We start from the raw sequence: 20,057 nt of genomic DNA, 5'->3' as shown, positions 1-20,057 counted from the left end.
TCACGTACAACGTGCAACATTCTTTCACAGACGAGGAGCGGTAATTACTACGTCACTTCCGCTGATTTTTTTTAAACCTTATTACGGTGCATATGTATTTTTATCTTCTTATCCACCGAGCGGTACGTACTACATCACTGAGTCTTCAGCTGATTTTTTTAAATGTTATTACGGTGCATAACTTACTGGAACAAAGCTGAGCAACGTGTTGTTGCTGGTGACAAAACCACTAATTAAATATGTACATTGAAGCGATACTGTCGTTAAAGACCCACTGATCGCTGTCCGATTCTCTGATATGAATGCCCGCATTGCATTGTGGGATATGGGCTTTGAACACGTCCCACTCGGATCAAATCGCAATGTTCTGTTTTACAGCATACTGTAATGTTTCACAGGTAATAAGTTATATTATTAAAATAAAGAAATTAATACCATGATAACATCTAAATAAATGTTGATAGATGTAGCGTTATAGTTTTAAAAATATCAATAAACAACAAAGCAATCCAGCTTCCCTGGATGAAAATACCAATAATAAAACGGCCACAGATTTCGAGTTAAGGGGCCGCATTTTTTCTTTCGTCTATATCCGATGGTGAGGGATATGAATGTCTATCCGACAGACCCCCACGTCAGAAAAACAACGCCAAAGGTACACATCTTTCGTTGGATTTTGACGCCAGGTGTCCGTGACCATGCGTCAGACATTTGACGAGTAGGGAGTGAGACTGTGTTGCAATGGCATGTTAGAATTATTGAAAAGTTATAAAAAAACAAAATGAAGTTTACTCTTACTCTTTATATAAAGGGTATTGATGTTATGAGCAGCAAATGTAGGGGAGAGCCGGGACAGTTGAAACACTTTTTAATTAAACGTAATTTACAAAGCGATCGTATCGCACTGAAAGCTAATATTTTGTCACTAGCAACCTACACCTGTCATCTGTCAAATACAGTTGCATTTTCAGCTTTGAACAAAACCGTTCAGGAATTATTACAGCAAAAGTGGGACATGCGTAATGTTTCATTCGTCCCTCCTGGCCGGGACAATTGAAACAGCATAGGGGGACGGATGAAACATACAGTTTAAGCCATATAAACTTCCCACAACTTAAATATTTTACTACATATCATGAATGGTACTCCCAAAAGGTGTTATTTTAGATAGATTGTTGCTGGGCTATACGTCTTCGTGAATATCTGTTAACAACTCATTGCCGTCACCTTGAAGCGTGTATGAAGCGGTTTTTGAAATAGCATGCACTGTGGATGATTCTGCCATTTTTATAGCTAGAACAGTAAGTTTTCCCATTTATATCATGTTTCTATTGTGGAAAATGTCGTTTCACTAGGTTTTTACATGGGTTAGGTCACTGCACATCCAAATAAGTGCCCTTAACGACCCACAGCCCATCAGTCTCTATAGGATAACATGGGAAAACTCGACCCCCTTACCTGGTGGGGTCCAAATATATTTTCATCTTTCTAAAATTGCTTTTCCATGTCTCACCTCCATAAATTATTGTATAAACACAGATATTTGTGCATTTACTTAAAATATATGGAGTTACAGCCAGGTTGGGGACAGTTGAAACAGCTGTTTCAACCGTCCCGACATAGACATATGCCATTATAACCTGTTTTGCTTTCCATGTAAACAAGCATGCAATATGAAAGTCTGGGATTGTGGAGAACACTAAATAGTCTACCGAATAAGCACGTAGTCGAACCTTTAAATCAAAAACACTCATTAATAATCGAAAAAATTTAACCGCTAATGAAGTTTACTTTCGACCATCAAAACTCGTTCATCGCCTGTAACTCCGTGATAAAAGGAAATAACAGGAAGATATTTGGCTGATAGAAGGAGGTTAACATGCTCTATGTTTTGACCTAAGGAAGTCTGTCTATCATCATCGCACTCGGAGAAAACTGGAATGTTTCATCCGTCCCGCATTTCAATCGTCCCGGCTCTCCCCTAACAATAAGCACATTAGAAAATGCTTTCTAAATTTAAAGACACATTTTTCTGGAATTCTCATTTTACTAAAATTAAATGGCATAGGGCCTGGCTTGTTCCTTGTAGATATTGTATCATAAACAAAGTTAGAGAATTACAATTATACCTTACAAATTACTATACCCTACAAACCTGTTGATCTCAAAATGTATGCCTGTTGATAATGAGTGTAGCTTTTGTAAGACAGAACAAGGATCTTTAACCCATCTTTTTATGGTTGTTCATTCTGTATTAAATTCTGGAAAGACTCTGAAAATTATATAGTATTTAAAACAACACATACATTCACACTTGAAGGGAAACATGTTATAACCTACTTCGAATGTAAAGATAGCAACTTGTGTAATATTGTAAATCTTTTTATCTTATTAGATAAGTTCCATATTCACAAAGCAACAATTTCCAAATCAACCCCATGTTTAACACCATTCCAAATTGAAATTGATATGTACTTTGAGTTTTTTAAATTGGTAACACAAATAAGAAAGAAAGAAACTAATATCTACTCAAAATTATTTAATTAAAAACACCTGCTCTAACAAGTCTAACACTTTTATTTTTGTTTAAATTATTATTTTCATACTTACTTTTTACATTATGTCATGCGTATTTATTTATGTAAAATTTTCAATTTAATGTTTATGAACTGAGATGACTGACTGTTGAAATTGATTCTAAAAATAAAATAAAAAAATAAATTGATTGATTGATTGATTAGTTTGTAAGAAAATAGCATTTGTTAGTTGTTATGGTAACAACACGTTATTGGGGCCGTAAAGTGTGTCATGCTCTGGATCAAATTCCTTATTTAGTTGATCTATGGTGTCCTCCCCAGCCCATCCAACTTATTCTGCTATAGGGCTTACAGAAAATCCAATATTTCCACTGTGCCAGACAAAAGGATCCCTGCAACATATCCTAAGCTGTTGCCCAAAGGCACGCCTGCTGGGGCCTCCCAATGGCATCTATCAGGGTAGAGATAGAGGGGCATAAATAAATAGATAAATAATAAAAGAATGGTGTTTACAATGTTTACTAAGCCAATCAATATGTATGAGAATTAAAAAGTAACTTGGCGTATGCTTGGCTGCTTAGCCTGACAGCATAACAGTACTAATGAACTATGACAGTCTGGTTCTATGTTGTCTGGATTCGTCCTGGCTGGTAGGGTGACTTTATTGCATGCCACTGCACAATAGATCTGTTAGTTGCCTTTTATTCCTACAGCAATTTGTTGGCTTGACTCTCTTGACATGATCAATTTCCAAAGTCTAAGGTTACTGAAAGGTTTTGCATTTAATTATCATATGTACACAGATCTTGTTTGCCAAGGTAAAGGTAGGTGTGTCTTCATTTGGTTATGTAAGTAGAATCTTTTGTTTTTAAGTCGTCTGTAATGTTAGTAGTGTGTAGTGCAGTGTAAGGTCTTGAAAAGATCAGACCTTACTCTTGCTGCAGATTTAACTCCCTTTAACAATGTGGCTTTATAATTTTTTGCTGGGTTTTGACTTGAAAGGGCTTTTCCTGTTTATTTTTATTTCTATCCTAATAGCAGACTTCCTCAAATTCAGGAATCCTCAAAATTATCCTCCAGGACCTCTGGCTCTTCCCCTTGTGGGATATTTCTTCAGTGTAGACATGAAACATCCACACATTTCTTTTACTAAGGTAAGGTATAATAAAATCATATTTTCATATTAGTGTGATTTAGTTTTGACACATTCTAATACATTCAAACTATTATGTGTATTATGTAAATGTTAAATCATTTAATATAACAACAATATGGACAACTTTGCCAATGTACTAAAAAGATTTAAGCCATTTCAATTATTTTTAATAGTTCACAGAGTAAATGTACTTTACATTGTTTACACTCTTCAGGAAATCTGCAGTTGTGTTTAAACTACTTATTTTTTATATAGAAAGTCATGGCAGATACTGACGTCTGGTGGTTAAATTGTTAATATAAATGTAAATTCTGATTTTGGTACACCTGGTTGCCCATTGTTCCTCATTGTGCATTTGTAGATTTTGTTTTTGAACAATTTAAAAATGTACATGATGCAGACAGTGGTGTGTTGTGATTCATTAGTGTTTGTTTCCAAATGTGTTGTCCACAGCTGGCTGACATCTATGGGAATGTGTTCAGTGTCCGCCTTGGCCGTAGGAAGATGGTGTTTGTGTCTGGGTACAAGATGGTGAAGGAAGCCATAGTGACACAAGCTGAGAATTTTGTGGATCGACCATACAGTGCAATAGTTGACAGGGTATACTCAGGAGACGCAGGTGTACAAATCTCTCCCTTTCTCTTGTCTCATGCTATGCAGGAATTAGTTCCCCTGAGTCATTAACTCTATTTCTTCTGCATGCTTGTGTCTAGGTGGTGTGTTCTCAAGCAATGGTGAAAAATGGAAGAGACAGCGACGCTTTGCCTTGTCTACCTTACGTAGCTTTGGCCTGGGCAAAGGTACCATGGAGCAGAGTATCTGTGAGGAGATCCGACATCTGCAGAAGGAGATAGAGAAGGAGAAAGGTTTGCAAAATAAGCTCACAATGAGCATCTCTTCAGCAGTAAAGCATTGTCTAAACAGTGGCGTCCTCTCCTCCAGGTGAACCTTTCAATCCAGCAGGCTTCTTCAACAATGCTGGGTCCAACATCATTTGCCAGCTGGTATTTGGGAAACGGTATGACTACAACGACCACAACTTCCAGACCATGCTGAACAATATTTCTAAAGCTTTTAGGCTGGAGGGCTCTGTATGGGCTACGGTAAGTCAGTAATATCCATTTAGTTCAATCATGTTCACAGGCACAGCATTCTGGTGGGATTGTTGGCGAGGCCCATGTCTGTGTTCAAAGTTCATCACAAAATGTAAAGGGTGATGACATGTCACATACTGTTTTCTTCTGAGCAGCTGTATGAGTCATTCCCTGGAGTGATGAAGCACTTGCCAGGTCCTCACAATGAAATATTCAGCAACAACTACGCCATCCTAGACTTCATCAGTCAGGAGATAAAGAGTCATAAGAAGGACCTGGACCACAGCGATCCCAGGGACTACATTGATGCTTTCCTCATTGAAATGGAGAATGTACGTTAACAGTTGACTGTACAACACTGTGTAGCACTTCCTGTCAATCTACCAGACACTCAATACTGTATCTTCTCTGCATTTCTGAATAGCACAAAGAGACTGATCTGGGCTTCACTGAGACCAATCTGGCCATGTGCACTCTGGATATATTTGTGGCTGGATCAGACACAACCTTCACTACTTTGCTGTGGGCTTTGGTTTTCCTCATCAAAATCCCTGATATTCAGAGTAGGTGACATGTTCGGCCATAGAGACAGAGCGCATTTTAAGTCTCGCCCCCACTAGAGGGGAAAACAACTCTTTGCTCTCTAATGATTTTGTATCGCGTGAAGGTTCATCAAGCTACCAACAGAAAAACGCTAAAAGCCTAAAAGCTGTGTGTGGTGGGATGCATTACCAACATGGTAAAGACCCCATAACTAGCTTCTTACAAGCTGCTGGCCCGGAAAAACTGAGCCTGAAAACAAGAGTGGATGCAGAGAATACGGAATCCTGACAATAAGCTAATGTTATGTGTTACGTGTGTAACATGCATTTTGTTACAAAGTCAAATATCCAAATGTCAGTTTAAGGCTAACTATATTTATGTTATTTAGGCCAAAGCATTTGGACAGTATCCAACTCGTGTTATAGTGGAATGTGGATCAGTTCTAAGGCTATGCAGTATTGTTTCCACGTGTTTTAGCTTGCTAACACACAACTAACAGCTAACAGGTTTATGTCAGCATGCTAACATTTCACTATGACAATGCCAACATGCTTATCATCATCTTAGTTTAGCATGTAAGCATTTCGCATTAAAGGCTCAATTATATAAAACTTCAGCAGAATTTAACACACCAGTGAACACAAACAGTGAACACAAACAGTATAATTTTGGCTTAAGATGTCACTCACATGATTTTTTTCTCAGCCTGTTGCTACAAGCTTTTTCCTTTAATTTTCTTGTTTTTCTAGACAAAGTCCAGGCAGAGATAGACAGAGTGATCGGACAGACCCGACTGCCCAGAATGGCAGACAGACCTAACCTGCCCTACACCGATGCTGTCATCCACGAGATCCAGAGGATGGGAAACATTGTTCCTCTCAATGTACTTAGAATGGCTGCCAAGGACACAACACTGGGTGGTTACGTCATACCCAAGGTGCATCTAGTTAGGGTGACCAGACGTCCCGGTTTGACCGGGACAGTCCTGATTCTGAGTTGCGTGTCCCAAGTCCCGACAAAAGCCTGTCGGGACGCTAAAATGTCCTGGTTTACCCCAACCACTATGAAATTGTCCCCGTTGTCAGCGATTACATAGCCGACTTGGTCTTATTATAGCCGGACCATTAACTAAATCCATGTAGAAAGACTAATAAAGCGTCCAGCGTATGATTTTAACAATGCGTGTGTGTGTGTGTGTGTGTGTGTGTGTGTGTGTGTGTGTGTGTGTGTGTATGTGTGTGTGTGTGTGTGTGTGTGTGTGTGTGTGTGTGTGTGTGTGTGTGTGTCAGTCAATCAGTCAGTCAGTGGTAGCGGTCTGCGTCTGCATAATCTGTGCAGCCAGCGTTACAATGTATATTTGTAAACATTGTCACAATGCCTCTATCTGTCTCGTTTTAACCAGTCCCTCCTGGTCCGCTGGAAAGTCAGCGGACGAGCGCTGGGTGAAAATGTTAGCGCATTTCAAAAGCAGGGAGATTCCGTTCAAAAATGAAGGTCTCTACCGGGCACAAATGCTCCCGTTGAGCGGATCTTTTCGCTCATGAACAACACATGACTGACGAGAGGAACCTATGACCATTCCCACCTTAAACACGCTACTCGTCACACGGGCCAATTTTGCTGACACCTGCACGTAATTTCACAGTAGGCTTTCAGCCAACAAATTGATTCTTGAGCAAATTCACTCCTTTAACAAATACTGTATACGGAATGAATTTGTTTCCAATAGGGAAGTTATCTGCTCTATCAAATGAGATTACATTTGTGTGTGTGTGTGTGTGTGTGTGTGTGTGTGTTGTTTAGAATAACACTGGTAACACTTTACGGTAAGGGTAGGCCTACATGAATTATCAAATTCTGATTCGAACACAACTTGTGCACAATTATGTACCCACCTTACCTAATGTTTTAGTTGATGTGTTGTTCATGCATGAGGTCATGAATGAGAGGCTATGAACTCATGTCAATTCCTGATGATTCATAAGATATAAAGGAATGAAGTAATGCACAAATCATGAATTAATTCATGCATGAATTCATAATTCATGTATCCTTACCGTAAAGTGTTACCATAACTTTAGTTCAAGCCTGTGGCAGCAGTTCCAAATAATTCTGCAATAACTGAGATACCTCATTATGTTGTGAGCAGTAGGCCTATGTGTGCTGTTGACAAAATTGTCTAATCTGTCTGTGTCTATGTCTGACCTGGGCTGGCACATGTTCACGTTGAAAAGCGTGTGCATGCACAAGCACTACGGTCACGGGCAAAGTGTCCCGGTTTTAGTTCCGGGAAATCTGGTCGCCCTACATTTAGTACACAATCATTTTAAGTCTTGACAAATATGAGTGTTGTTGCAGAATTACGTGGTGTTAACCTATGGATCTTTTTGTTTTCTTAGGGTACATCCTTGATGCCCATCTTGACCTCTGTGCTGTTTGACAAGACTGAATGGGAGACGCCAGACACCTTCAACCCTGGACACTTCCTAGATGCTGAGGGAAAGTTCATGAAAAGAGACGCTTTCCTGCCTTTCTCTGCAGGTAAACAACATTCATTGTTCTTACGCATAACCTGAACCAGAATATATGTTTTACTCACAGCTGTTACACCAAATGTGTGTTTGTGGACTCTTTAGGGAAACGCGTGTGTCTCGGAGAAGGCCTCGCCAAAATGGAGCTGTTCTTGTTTTTGGTCGGTTTACTACAGAAGTTCTCTTTCTCCGTTCCTGATGGAGTAGAGTTAAGTACAGAAGGAGTTACTGGAATAACACGTGTACCGCACCCCTTCAATGTTTACGCCAAGGCTCGCTGAATTATACCATATCTGACTGAATCATTTTTCATCTACACAACATGTAACAAACATAGAATGTAAAAATAATGGATGGAGCTTCCAAGTCTGAAAAGTGAAGCTAATACAGAATTGTCTTAAACCTGCCGGCTTGTATAGAGAAGTCTTTTTCAATACAGCATGTTGGGGTTTTCCTCCTCTGTGTCCCCCCTTTTGGGACAACGTGTCTGACTCCAAATAAAAGACCTATATATCCCAGCGCATTTGTTAAATTGGAATTACATTGATCCTAAGCAAGAGCCAAATAAGACAATAAGATTTTAAACATTTGTTTAATCAGTCAAGCATCAGAGTTTCAATACACAGATCTATGGTATCACAAAGCACGCAGAGACTCAGTTTCCCTAGCAACAGACAAAAATCACAGGGTGGGGTGTAGTGGAAGTTTTCTTGTTAACAGCAGGAGAGTAGATTAAAAACACAAGAAATGAAACTAAGTTACTGAGAATGAATCCAAAGTTTGGTCTTTGAGTATTTATTTATATTTGCAAATATAGGAACACGGTTTCACAAGTACAACAGCACAGTGGGAAAGTGTATTCAACGAATGAGAAAAAGCACACAGTTTATATGCATCTTCAGTGAGACAGAAAGACATGCCCCTCTTTCTAAACATGACTCACACATTTCTCACAATCAAACATAGTCAGACATTCAGGAGCCACTTCACTTCTTCCCCTCCGTACCACTTTCTACCCCAAGGTTTAGACATCCCGTTTATCTCAACTATGTGAGAAGTCTCAACTATCCAGGCAGAAATAACAGATAGTTTTAGGCAAGGCAAGGCAGCTTTATTTGTATAGCTGAGCACATTTCAGCAACAGGGCAATTCAAAGTGCTTTACATGAAAACAGATTAAAATTTTTTTTAAAACAGATAAAATACGAGAATAAAAGTTACAGTGCAGTATAAGAAATGAAACATTGAAGAGCAATTAAAACAGTTAAATATATAAAAGCAGATAAAATAGGAATTTCTCTTTATATGCTTATATAGATTGGCAGTGTCTGACAGTTGTTGACAGCACACATAGTGTCAACAATGCAACTTCAGTATAAGAAATTAACAGTTATTTAATGAAAGGCAACATCAAAAAGATAGGTCTTCAGCCTTGATTTAAAAGAACTGAGAGTTGCGGCAGACCTGCAGTTTTCTGGGAGGTTGTTCCAGATATGTGGAGCATAAAAACTGAACGCTGCTTCCCCCTGTTTAGTTCTGACTCTGGGGACAACAAACAGACCTGTCCCAGATGACCTGAGAGGTCTGGGTGGTTCATACTGTAGTAGCAGATCAGAAATGTATTTTGGCCCTAAACCGTTTAGTGATTTATAAACCAGCAAAAGTATTTTGAAATCAATTCTTTGAGGCGCTGGAAGCCAGTGTAGAGACTTCAGTACTGGAGTGATGTGATCCACTTTCTTGGTCTTAGTGAGGACTCGAGCAGCAGCGTTCTGAATCAGCTGCAGCTGTCTGATTGATTTTTTAGGGAGACCTGTAAAGACACCGTTACAGTAGTCAAGTCTACTGAAGATAAAAGCATGGACAAGTTTTTCCAAGTCCTGCTGAGACAAAAGTCCTTTAACCCTTGATATATTTTTAAGGTGGTAATAGGCTGACTTTATAATTGTCTTAATGTGGCTGTTAAAATTCAGGTCTGAGTCCATGACTACAACAAGATTTCTGGCTTTGTCTGTTGTTGTTAACATTATCGTTTGAAGCTGAGTGCTGACTTTTAATCGTTCCTCTTTTGCTCCAAAAACAACCACCTCAGTTTTTTCTTCATTTAATTGAAGAAAGTTCTGGCACATCCAGCTTGTTAAGGAAAAGTCCATCTGCTTTAAAAATATGTCTGCGGTCCCAGAAATTGTTAAAATTGTCAATGAACCGCAGAGAGTGGACGGTACATGCAGTTGAAAGCCATTTGTTCAGTGCCAACAGTCTGCTGAATCTCAGCTCCTATTCTGACTGGCGGTATAGGGCCACTGATAAACACCTTCGCGTTTAGGGAGCTAACTGTGTTCAGCAGATTCATAAAGTCACGATTCAGCACTTCAGACTGTTGCTTTACAACATCATGTGACCCTATATGCAGTATAGGGTCCCTATCTATTCAGCGTACATATTACGTTCCCAGACTTGGTGGCTCTTACTTAAAAAACTCACCTTCAGCATTGTGAGACAAAGTAAAACAGAAATAAGACAAGAATATAAAGAATCATGCTTAAATATAATTTTGCCATTACAGGGGCCCCCTGTATTATGTAAGCTGTACATTCTGCTCCTGTTTCATTTGTTATTATTACTCATGTACTTTGCTCGAGGCCACAGTGATCCTAACTATCTTATAGTTATTTGCTTAAGCTAAATAAGCATACACCAAAACACACTTGGTCTCTTATGGAAACCTTTTCCATTCTTATTATATGTATCTGCAATTAGTAAGAACATTATTCTACAAGCATGATGTTAATTTTATTAAATTATAGTCCCATTTATTTTTTTTAAAAGACGATAAAGCAGGTCATGCGTAGGGTGTGGCTAAACGGCACCTGTTAATCATAATAGAGGCTTACCAAGGTGTATCCATGGCACTTTGTACATTAAAAAAGTCAAACTTGTTTTTGGGTGCTGTTTTCTCTCTGTGTATTTTTACTTCTTGGAACATTTTGTTTGCCTAAAAATGTTTTGTTTGGTAGCACCTTGCCAACTGAGCCTAACTAGCTAGCGCTAGCATTAGCTTCTAACTTAAGGGAACATTTGCCATTTTTTTTGTTTAACTAGCTATACATGCAGATGAACGGCGCCAGTACCTGGAGGTCCCCATTTACCCGCCCATAAAACTCCACCGAAACGCTTCAGAAGGGTTGAAAATCTGCAATTTTCCCTCTTTAGTGTTTAGCTTATTGCAGCAACATTGCAACCATAGGCGACACTGGCTTATAGTGCGTTCCATGTGTACTCAGAACTCGGATTTTCCGAGGTCAAAGTCGGAAACACGCCCACTGACCTCGGATTTCGGAGCTTGGAACCCGAATATCCTCGCAGTAGTTCAAAATCCAACATGGCTGCCCCCTGTACTAACAGCTGTAGTAAATCGTTCACACAGGCATGTTCAACTTATATCTGTGGACATGTTATGCTGTTTGTATGCACAAAAAAAACGACGTAATGCGTTGTTATCAACTGGTATTGCTAACAATGGCTAACTGGGCTAGAGCGAATGAAAACAATGAAAATCCGACTCGTAAATGGAACGCATTCAACTCGGGTGTGACGTCATTCCCAGCTCCGGCTTCCGAGTTCCGAGGTAAATGGAACGCACTATTAGCCGTGTCATCCTTAAAAGCTTCACCCTCTTATCCAACAATTGTCATGTCCGGTTTCGAAAAGACAAGATGGCTATGGCCAAATTGCCAAACGTCACTGCTGCTACATCCATTATTTTTACGGTCTATTGTAACAGAACGCTTTAGGACAGAAAGCTGTAACTATTTTTCATTAACCTTTCACTGTTGTTTGATTGTCTCATGTAGGCCTATGGTTTATTCTCTCTGCCAGTAATATAATTTTGTGTAATAAAAGTTGTTTAGTCGGTTTGAGTATTTGTTAGTACTGTTTATAGTGTGAAGGTGCACGGACGTGATGAGGCTCGTCTGAATATCTCTTATAGTCAATGATTCTAGATATGTCTTTGTCTATGGGTGTTATGGGTGTATATTGTTTGTTTCATGGTATTGGTTGTATCCTTAAATGTGTTATTCTTTTGTTGTATTAAGGGGAGTTGGAGCAGAGTATGCCACTGTTCTGAGGTTGTTAACACTGTAAGTTGTGAATTTAATAAAACTCTTGCCTGTTGATAAAATAGTTTCGGACATTCATCTTTAATTAACCTGCACACGCATTACATTATATTTAAAAAAAATCTTGTAATAATGACACTGTTTGTAAGATATTTCCTTTTGTCCTTGATTTCATAAACCACCTTTCTTTAAAATTACAATCAAGCTGTGTATGTTAAGAGTCCTTTACATCATAATCATGGTATAAGACATTTGTTAATAATAACTGAAATCATTAATAAAACTTGAATACATTTGTTGATAACTATTAAATGGTTGTTTATGTGATGGTTTAAGTCTTTGGTCAAAACACAACAAAAAATACACCCATTGCTGGTGACCTATTTACAAACGATAGTAAGTGACTAACAAATAATTACTATAATAAAAATAGGGCTGTCAGCATTAACACGTTTATCGTGTTGCGATTAAGGGCCGAGCATAACGCGTACATTTTTTTAATCGCATGCCGCCATTTATTAATTTATTTTCACTTCACGTCGTGCCTAACAGGCTACTATTTTTGACCCTTTGCTGCACCTTTACTTATCAAGCTGTCATACTTCCTCTTAACACATCCTCCTGCTGCTGGCTGCAGGCATGATGGAGAAATGCAGCAGCAACACAATTCTGAATGGTGCTTTTTATTTTCCAAAACTCCCGGACGGCTTGTAGACAAGTCGAAAGCCATATGCACATTGTGTAAAGCCGAATTAAAGTATCACCGAAGCACGTCAAGCTTTATTATTTTATTATTTATTATTTAGGAGTTACTGCACACTATATTGACTCTGGTAAGTAGGGTTGGGTACCGAAACGTGGCGACCTAAACGGTAGTAACGAGACCGAATAAGAACGAAAATTTCGGTGCCTCATTTCGGTGCCTGACTTTACACTACACCTGACAGCATGTAACGTTAGCCTACCTTTAGCTAGCAGCTGGATTAAACACAGTTAAAATGCTGACAGCTAACGTTAAACAGTGTAAGTGTGACTGTTTTTCACTGTAGAGGATTCCAACACCGGGGATGTAACAGTCTGCTCTGCAGCGCAGCAGCAGCCGTTGTCCGAATTAAACAACACAGACGGTGCGTTCACTTAAAATAGGTAGGTTGTGGTGCATTCAAACTAATTGTAAAATACCCTTTTTCCATCTGGTGGTTGTTTTAGTCGTTCAACAGCAATTTACTGGTGAAATAAGTTATTGTTATAGTTATTACATTATTATTAAATCTTTAATTTTGACCATGGCCTTAACAATAAACAAGTTACTGACTGTTGTTTAGTACCCTTCTTTTTTTCTTTTTTCTTCATTTAAATCTTAAAGTCAAGTTCATAAAGTAACTTTCTTTGCATTCATCTTGTACGGCAGCCTCGGCCACAGTGTATGAATGTGTGTGAATGGTGAATGGTTCCTGTACTATGTAAAAGCGCTTTGAGTAGTCGTTCAGACTAGAAAAGCAGAAGAGCATGATCAGCTCAAGACTACCATGCACAACAACAACTGACAGACTGAGAAAGTAATTTGTCCACAGGGCCATACAACTCTACAATGATTCACAAAAAGGAAGAGGAGAGATAGACTTCTCTGCATAGTGTGTCTGCCTCTCCTCCCTCTCCACCACTTCCACTACGTGTATAACAGGGGTGGCGAACCTGTGGCTCTTGAGCCGTATGCGGCTCTTTGCCTGCTCCTGTGAGGCTCTTACTGTGTGGCTGGGGGCTGTGTCATTGGTTGATTGTTGTTTTTAACTTTTCTGAAACATACAGTATTTATTTTATATATATTTATTACAGTAAAAAAACATTTGAATACATTTGCCAATTATTTTAAAATGGAAAATAATGCAGCAGAGTTTTGAGGACAGATTCTGCAACCTGAGGAAAAACAGCGGCCACAGATCACCTTCCTCGTTAACCCTTTCACTGCTGAATCCGATTGTTTGAAAGCCCCTTTAGTGACAAATGAGTGAGAGAGTTGCTTCGAGTGGCCACAACCGAGTTCAAGCAAGACCTGAAAAGGATTGCGGATAACAAAGACTGTCAGGTTTCCCACTGAGTCAATCTAAGTGAAAAAAAAACTATGAAAACTGCTATGTATTATGACTGTCATTAGATCTGGAAGACACTGTTGCTGTTGTAGTGTGGACGTGCATGTGTTGTGTGGCTTTTTACGATGGTGCGGTTTTTTTTGTGGCTCTTTATACCTAACTGGTTGGCCACCCCTGGTGTATAACAACAGTTATGGACTGTCCACTGGCCCACTGTTTACTGCTTACACTGTTTACACCATATGCACAACTGCTTACACCATATGCACAACCCCTCCCTCCCTCATTCCCCCAGCATGGACTGAGGTCTGACTCAATACTTGAACAATGGCTGTAACCCTATTACTTCAAACCTCTAACATTGACTGTTGATTTGTGTCTATCCTACTGTCTACATCATTCTCTTATATTGTCCATATTTAATGCTGGTCTCTAGACTTTATCCTTGCACTATTGGACTTATTTGCACTACCACTATGACACACACTCTCTTAGAGCACCTTACCAGTCCCTGCCCTGTCACTGCAAGCATCTCATGCTTATACATCCCTTAGTACATTCATGTGGATTTTTCATTTAGTATCTTTTCTTTTATTGTCCATGCTATTCATGTCGATTTGTTATTTTATCATCCTGTTTGTGATGTATGTGTATGTTGTGTGTGATGTCTTTAAGCTACTGGGACCTCGAATTTTCCCTTGGGGATCAATAAAGTATCTATCTATCTATCTATCTATCTATCTATCTATCTATCTATCTATCTAATCTTATCTATCTTGTTGAACCACCTGGAGAGCAGCTTTTACAGATCAAATCTCCTGTCCCGCTCCCAGGCACCGCCTACATATGGAGCATTCAGAGAATTGAAATGGAAAGGGCTGCTCTGTTCAGCTTTTCTTGCAGAGATGGTCCTATTTAGTATATTCAGTTCTATATGAAAAAAAAATATTTTCCATACAATTATTCTTGTTTTTCTTGTATTTATTTTTTTCATTTCTTCATGTGGCTCAGGACCATGATCACATGTTATGGCCAAAGTCATGTGGCACTGTTTATAAGACATTTCCCTTTGTCCTCGTAGTTACTATTGACAAAATGTATAAAGATTTCATAAAAAGCGTTCCTTCAAATTAAATACAAGCTGTATTGGTTACGTTTTTTATGTATAAGCCATTCGTTAATAATACACTGAAATCATTGATAAACCATTTCAACACATTTGTTAATGACTATTAAACTATTTGAATGAATTAGTCACAAACCTAGTTTACTTCATTAGTAAAAACACAACATAACATACATTCATAGCTGGTGAGGTATTTGCATGCCATTGGAAATGTAAGTAGTGAGAGAAGAGATGATTAGGAGTCCCTCCTAGCAGGAACACACATTTTTTTAAAGGGGGTAAATAATACCAATCTCTTATGAACCATTTCTCAACTTTGTTAGCACTCATAATAAAATGAACCAGAGATGGTCTTTTTTTACTTTTTTTACACATCCTTCTTCTTTGTCAAAAAGTGACGCCTAACCTAACCCTAACCCATTACACCACAGCTTCTGATGTTGCTTTGTTATACCCTCTCGCTGTCACACACACATAGGTCTTTATGCAGTATTTGCATGAGCTGTGAGTCAGCAGAGTACCAGCCCTTCTCTAACTAGATGTTGATGATGAAGCAAGTAATCCTCTTCAGTCCTTTGCTCCTCTCCTCTGCCTCACAATGTGGCTGTGCGATTTGTTTCTGTGGCTTGATCTGAGGGGAATGCTGCTTTTTATTTTTGCCTTTCTCCTCGTAGTGTATTTTCTGAACAAAAAGGATCCACCCAACTTCCCACCAGGACCACTATCTCTTCCTCTATTAGGAAACATATTCAACATTGAATCTAAACAGCCTCACATTTACTTAACCAAGGTAAGATGGTATTTTCATATTATGCAGTAGAGTTTCTGCGAAAAACTTGAGCAAAAGTGGAAGGTGGAAGGAAGATTCCTATTTACTCTGTATATGTACTTCCCTAATTTTACATGCAGTAGAGACAGATCCTCAAACATGAGAAAAAAATGTTTAAAAATAATACGAGGCTCTGCTCAAACAGAATATTAAAAGGTTTATTATAGAAAACAATGCTAAAAACCTGTTGATCACAGTGTAGGTCACAGTGTCACAGAAATGATTGCCTTGAAATATGCATCTTATCAGAGTCACATGCCAGACAACAGGCCACTTATTCTCTGCTCCTGCATCCACAGCTAGCTGATGTTTATGGGAATGTGTTCTGCATTCGTCTGGGAAGACAAAAAACAGTGTTTGTGTCTGGGTGGAAGATGGTGAAGGAAGCAATTGTCACACAGGCTGATAACTTTGTGGACCGGCCTTACAGCCCAATGGTGACCAGAATTTATTCAGGGAACTCAGGTGAATCCCAGTACATCAGTTTTAAAGTACTAAACCCGCCTTCTAAATCCTGCCTGAGTAACGGTGTATGGTCTCTCTCTTTCAGCGGGTCTTTTTTTCAGTAATGGGAACGTGTGGAGGAAACAGCGGCGTTTTGCCATGGCCACGTTACGTACCTTTGGTTTGGCCAAGAGCTCCATGGAGCAGAGCATCTGTGAGGAGAGTCATCATCTGCAAGAGGCGATGGAGAAGGAAAAAGGTTGGCAAAGAAGAACAGAACAGAAGAGAGAGCAAAAAATGATGGAATTTAAATACAAAATATAGTCAGACTGAGGACATTTCTGCTTTTCAGGTGAGCCATTTGACCCTGTGCCCCTCTTAAATGACGCTGTGGCCAACATCATCTGCCAGATAGTGTTTGGGAGACGGTTTGACTACAGCGACCACAACTTCCAGACCATGCTAAAGAATCTGACTGAGATGGCTTATCTGGAAGGATCCATATGGGCTCTAGTAAGTTGCAAAGAAGCATCCTTCCTCGATTTTATGAGGCTCTAGGGACACATTAGCTATCCTCCTAAGGCATCAAGACACAACTAACAACCCCACGTGGCTACATCCGTTCATAACATGAATCAGAACCAGTGTGTTAGCTTAGTATAATGTTGATCAAGAAAGCCAATAGGGAAGTGTAATCAAGTTACCAAAAAAATGTTTTATCCCGGGAAATTTATCTGCCAATGGATATAAACAACACCACTGAACATCTCCCATTTCTCTCCAAACAGCTATACGATGCGTTCCCAGCACTGATGAAACGCCTGCCAGGGCCTCACAATGGCATCTTCAGCAGCTCCAAATGTTTGGAGGCATCTATCAGGGCAGAGATAGAGAGGCACAAGTTGGATCTGGACCCCAGCAACCCCCGAGATTATATCGACACCTTCCTAATAGAGGAGAAAGTATGGTGTTTACAATGTTCAGTAAACCAATTAATTTGTATGGGAACCAAAAACTGACCGTATGTTTGTCTGTCCTTCCGCTTCCCTGGCTGACAGCGCAACAGAAACAGTGAACTTGGTTTTGACAATGGCAACCTGGTTCTGTGTTGTCTGGATCTGTTCCTGGCTGGTAGTGAAACCACTTCAAAGACCCTGCAGTGGGGGCTCATCTACCTCATCAAGAACCCTCATATCCAGGGTGGGTGTTCAGATAAGATGAGACTCATCAGCAGCAGCTCACGAAGTAGATTAAAAGACACCAGGGATACAAAATGTTGACAATTAAAGAAGACATGTTAATTGATCAAATCATAACTTTTATTTCACTAGACAAAGTCCAGGCAGAGATAGACAGAGTGATCGGACAGACCCGACTGCCCAGAATGGCCGACAGACCTAACCTGCCCTACACTGACGCTGTCATCCACGAGATCCAGAGGATGGGAAACATTGTTCCTCTCAATGGACTTAGAATGGCCGCCAAGGACACAACACTGGGTGGTTACGTCATACCCAAGGTGCATCTACTTATATATAGCAGTAACTGCTCAGTGTATGTTAAAAATGACAAATAAATAAAAATCCACTGAAATAGATGAGAGAACATGATATGAAATCTGACATGACAAATAACTGATAAGCTAAAAACAGAACTGTGCCCGTGTCATTGTGATTAAGCCACGTCTTTTACAGTGTCAATACCCACTTAGTCTCGCTTTGCCAGACCTTCCTCCACAGCGCTGCAAAAGAAGGTCTGGCTAGTCCACACAGTGTTCCGGGTTGGGAGAAAAACATCTGGTTTATTGGCATTTCTTTAAACCAATCAGTCTTTGGCGCCGCTAAGCGCTGCACGGAGCCCCGGTGCGGCTGCAAAATAGCCTCAGGAAGGAACTTGTTTTGGTGGAACATGTGTACTTTCAAAAGTTGTTTAAGTCGTGCAACAGAAAACTCAGATTGGACAGATAGTCTAGCTAGCTGGAGTTTAGAATTCCAACACGTAGGAAGCGTTAGGTAACGGAAAGCCGGTCGAAAGTAAATACATACAGCAGGATTTCGACAACGGGGCAATCCCGGAAGTGGAAGGTCGAGGATATAGACTAATACCCACTAAGACATTACCCTTCACACATTCTATCAACTGTCAACAAGATGTGGCTGTACTAGAAATGTACCTCTTATCCTTTTGTATGAACAATATTTAATTTAAATGTCTGCATGGCCTGGCCCCCCAGTACCTGTCTAATCTGCTCGTGCCCTACACCCCCTCTCGTTCGCTCTGGTCGGCTGACCAGGCACTACTGGTCGTCCCCAAGACCAAACGTAAATCCAGAGGTGACCGTGCGTTTGCCGTGGCAGCTCCGAGTCTCTGGAATGAGCTGCCTTTGCACATCAGACTGACTGAGTCCCTTCCTGTTTTTAAATCTCGTCTTAAAACTCATTTATTTTCTTTGGCTTGTAACTCAGTTTGAGGGTTGACTTTGAGTTTTGTATTACTGCATTTCTTTTACTGTTTTATTATTTTGTGTTGTGCCTCTGTTGTATGTTATTGTTTATTTATAGACTGTGTTCAGCACTTTGATCAACAGTGTTGTTTTTAAGGTGCTTTATAAATAAAGTTGGATTGGTTGGATTGGAACAATATTTAATTGATTGCTGTCTGTGTGTGTGTGTGTGTGTGTGTGTGTGTGTGTGTGTGTGTGTGTGTGTGTGTGTGTGTGTGTGTGTGTGTGTGTGTGTGTGCGCAGGGAACCTCAGTGATGCCCAACCTGACCTCTGTGCTGTTTGACAAGACTGAATGGGAAACTCCAGACACTTTCAACCCTGGACACTTCCTGGATGCTGAAGGGAAGTTTGTGAGGAGGAATGCATTTGTACCTTTCTCTGCAGGTAACATTCACATATAATTGATAATTATGGGTTTGATTAACTAAACTGAAAGAATCAACTTTTGAAGATTCGCACCACAAGAGATTAAATCATTCAGGATGAATACAATACTGCAGTAGCTAAATGAGAGTATACAAGGAAGTATTTTCCATGGACCTGCCTTCACTCTGTTGCATTTATGCTTATTTTTCCAGGAAAGCGTGCATGTCTGGGCGAAGGCCTGGCAAGAATGGAGCTGTTCTTGTTTGTTGTCAGTTTGTGTCAGAAATTTTATTTTTCCACTCTGGATGGACTTGAGCTGAGTACAGAGGGAGTCATTGGAGCCACACGCACACCATACCCCTTTAAGATCTATGCCCACGCCCGCTAAACCCTGCAACCTGTCCTCTACTTTAGACTGTATGCTACAGTAAAGCCAAAAAATATTATACATCTTTTATACAAATTTTTCTGTCAGTACAAAAATGCAAGTACCACTCAAGTTTTTAAACCAGACCAGTTGAGACGGCATTCAACTGTATGTCCTGTCTATAAAGATCAGAAATCAAAACCAAAATCAGTGGTATATCGGTCGCCTGCCAATCGGAAGGTTGGTGGTTTGATCCCTGGCCCTGCAGTCACATGTCAAAGTGTCCTTGGGCAAGCCACTGAACCCTGAGTTGCCCCCGATGCTGCGCCATCGGAGTGTAAATGTGTGTG

The 20,057-nt window shown here is 39.8% G+C and overlaps 2 protein-coding genes across 2 annotated transcripts; both read left to right on the top strand.

Annotated features, from left to right (window-relative positions):
• Positions 1 to 3,380: 3,380 nt before the first annotated feature.
• LOC116063279 (cytochrome P450 2J6-like) lies at positions 3,381 to 8,537 on the top strand. The gene is made up of 9 exons (XM_031318179.2): positions 3,381 to 3,691; positions 4,147 to 4,312; positions 4,407 to 4,559; positions 4,636 to 4,796; positions 4,943 to 5,119; positions 5,212 to 5,350; positions 6,080 to 6,267; positions 7,730 to 7,871; positions 7,967 to 8,537. Exons 1-9 carry the CDS (start codon positions 3,500 to 3,502, stop codon positions 8,140 to 8,142), a joined length of 1,494 nt encoding a protein of 497 aa, XP_031174039.1. The 5' UTR covers positions 3,381 to 3,499; the 3' UTR covers positions 8,143 to 8,537.
• Positions 8,538 to 15,712: 7,175 nt separating this feature from the next.
• On the top strand, positions 15,713 to 19,797 carry LOC116063280 (cytochrome P450 2J2-like). Its single transcript, XM_031318180.2, has 9 exons — positions 15,713 to 15,987; positions 16,326 to 16,491; positions 16,577 to 16,729; positions 16,823 to 16,983; positions 17,259 to 17,432; positions 17,529 to 17,670; positions 17,802 to 17,989; positions 19,217 to 19,358; positions 19,553 to 19,797. The coding sequence occupies exons 1-9, from the start codon at positions 15,796 to 15,798 to the stop codon at positions 19,726 to 19,728; spliced, it is 1,494 nt and encodes a 497-aa protein (XP_031174040.1). The 5' UTR covers positions 15,713 to 15,795; the 3' UTR covers positions 19,729 to 19,797.
• The last annotated feature ends 260 nt before the right edge of the window (positions 19,798 to 20,057 follow it).

Source organism: Sander lucioperca, chromosome 11 (assembly GCF_008315115.2).
Source record: "Sander lucioperca isolate FBNREF2018 chromosome 11, SLUC_FBN_1.2, whole genome shotgun sequence".
NCBI lineage: Eukaryota > Metazoa > Chordata > Actinopteri > Perciformes > Percidae > Sander > Sander lucioperca.
This window is presented reverse-complemented; position numbering and strand designations above follow the sequence as displayed.

Coding starts and splice junctions, on each gene's coding strand:
- LOC116063279 (XM_031318179.2), top strand. CDS start 3,500: ATGTGGCTTTATAATTTTTTGCTGGGTTTTGACTTGAAAGGGCTTTTC. Junction 3,692..4,146: donor CACACATTTCTTTTACTAAG/GTAAGGTATAAT, acceptor TGTTGTCCACAG/CTGGCTGACATCTATGGGAA. Junction 5,351..6,079: donor CAAAATCCCTGATATTCAGA/GTAGGTGACATG, acceptor TTGTTTTTCTAG/ACAAAGTCCAGGCAGAGATA.
- LOC116063280 (XM_031318180.2), top strand. CDS start 15,796: ATGTGGCTGTGCGATTTGTTTCTGTGGCTTGATCTGAGGGGAATGCTG. Junction 16,984..17,258: donor AAGGATCCATATGGGCTCTA/GTAAGTTGCAAA, acceptor CTCTCCAAACAG/CTATACGATGCGTTCCCAGC. Junction 19,359..19,552: donor ATTTGTACCTTTCTCTGCAG/GTAACATTCACA, acceptor TTATTTTTCCAG/GAAAGCGTGCATGTCTGGGC.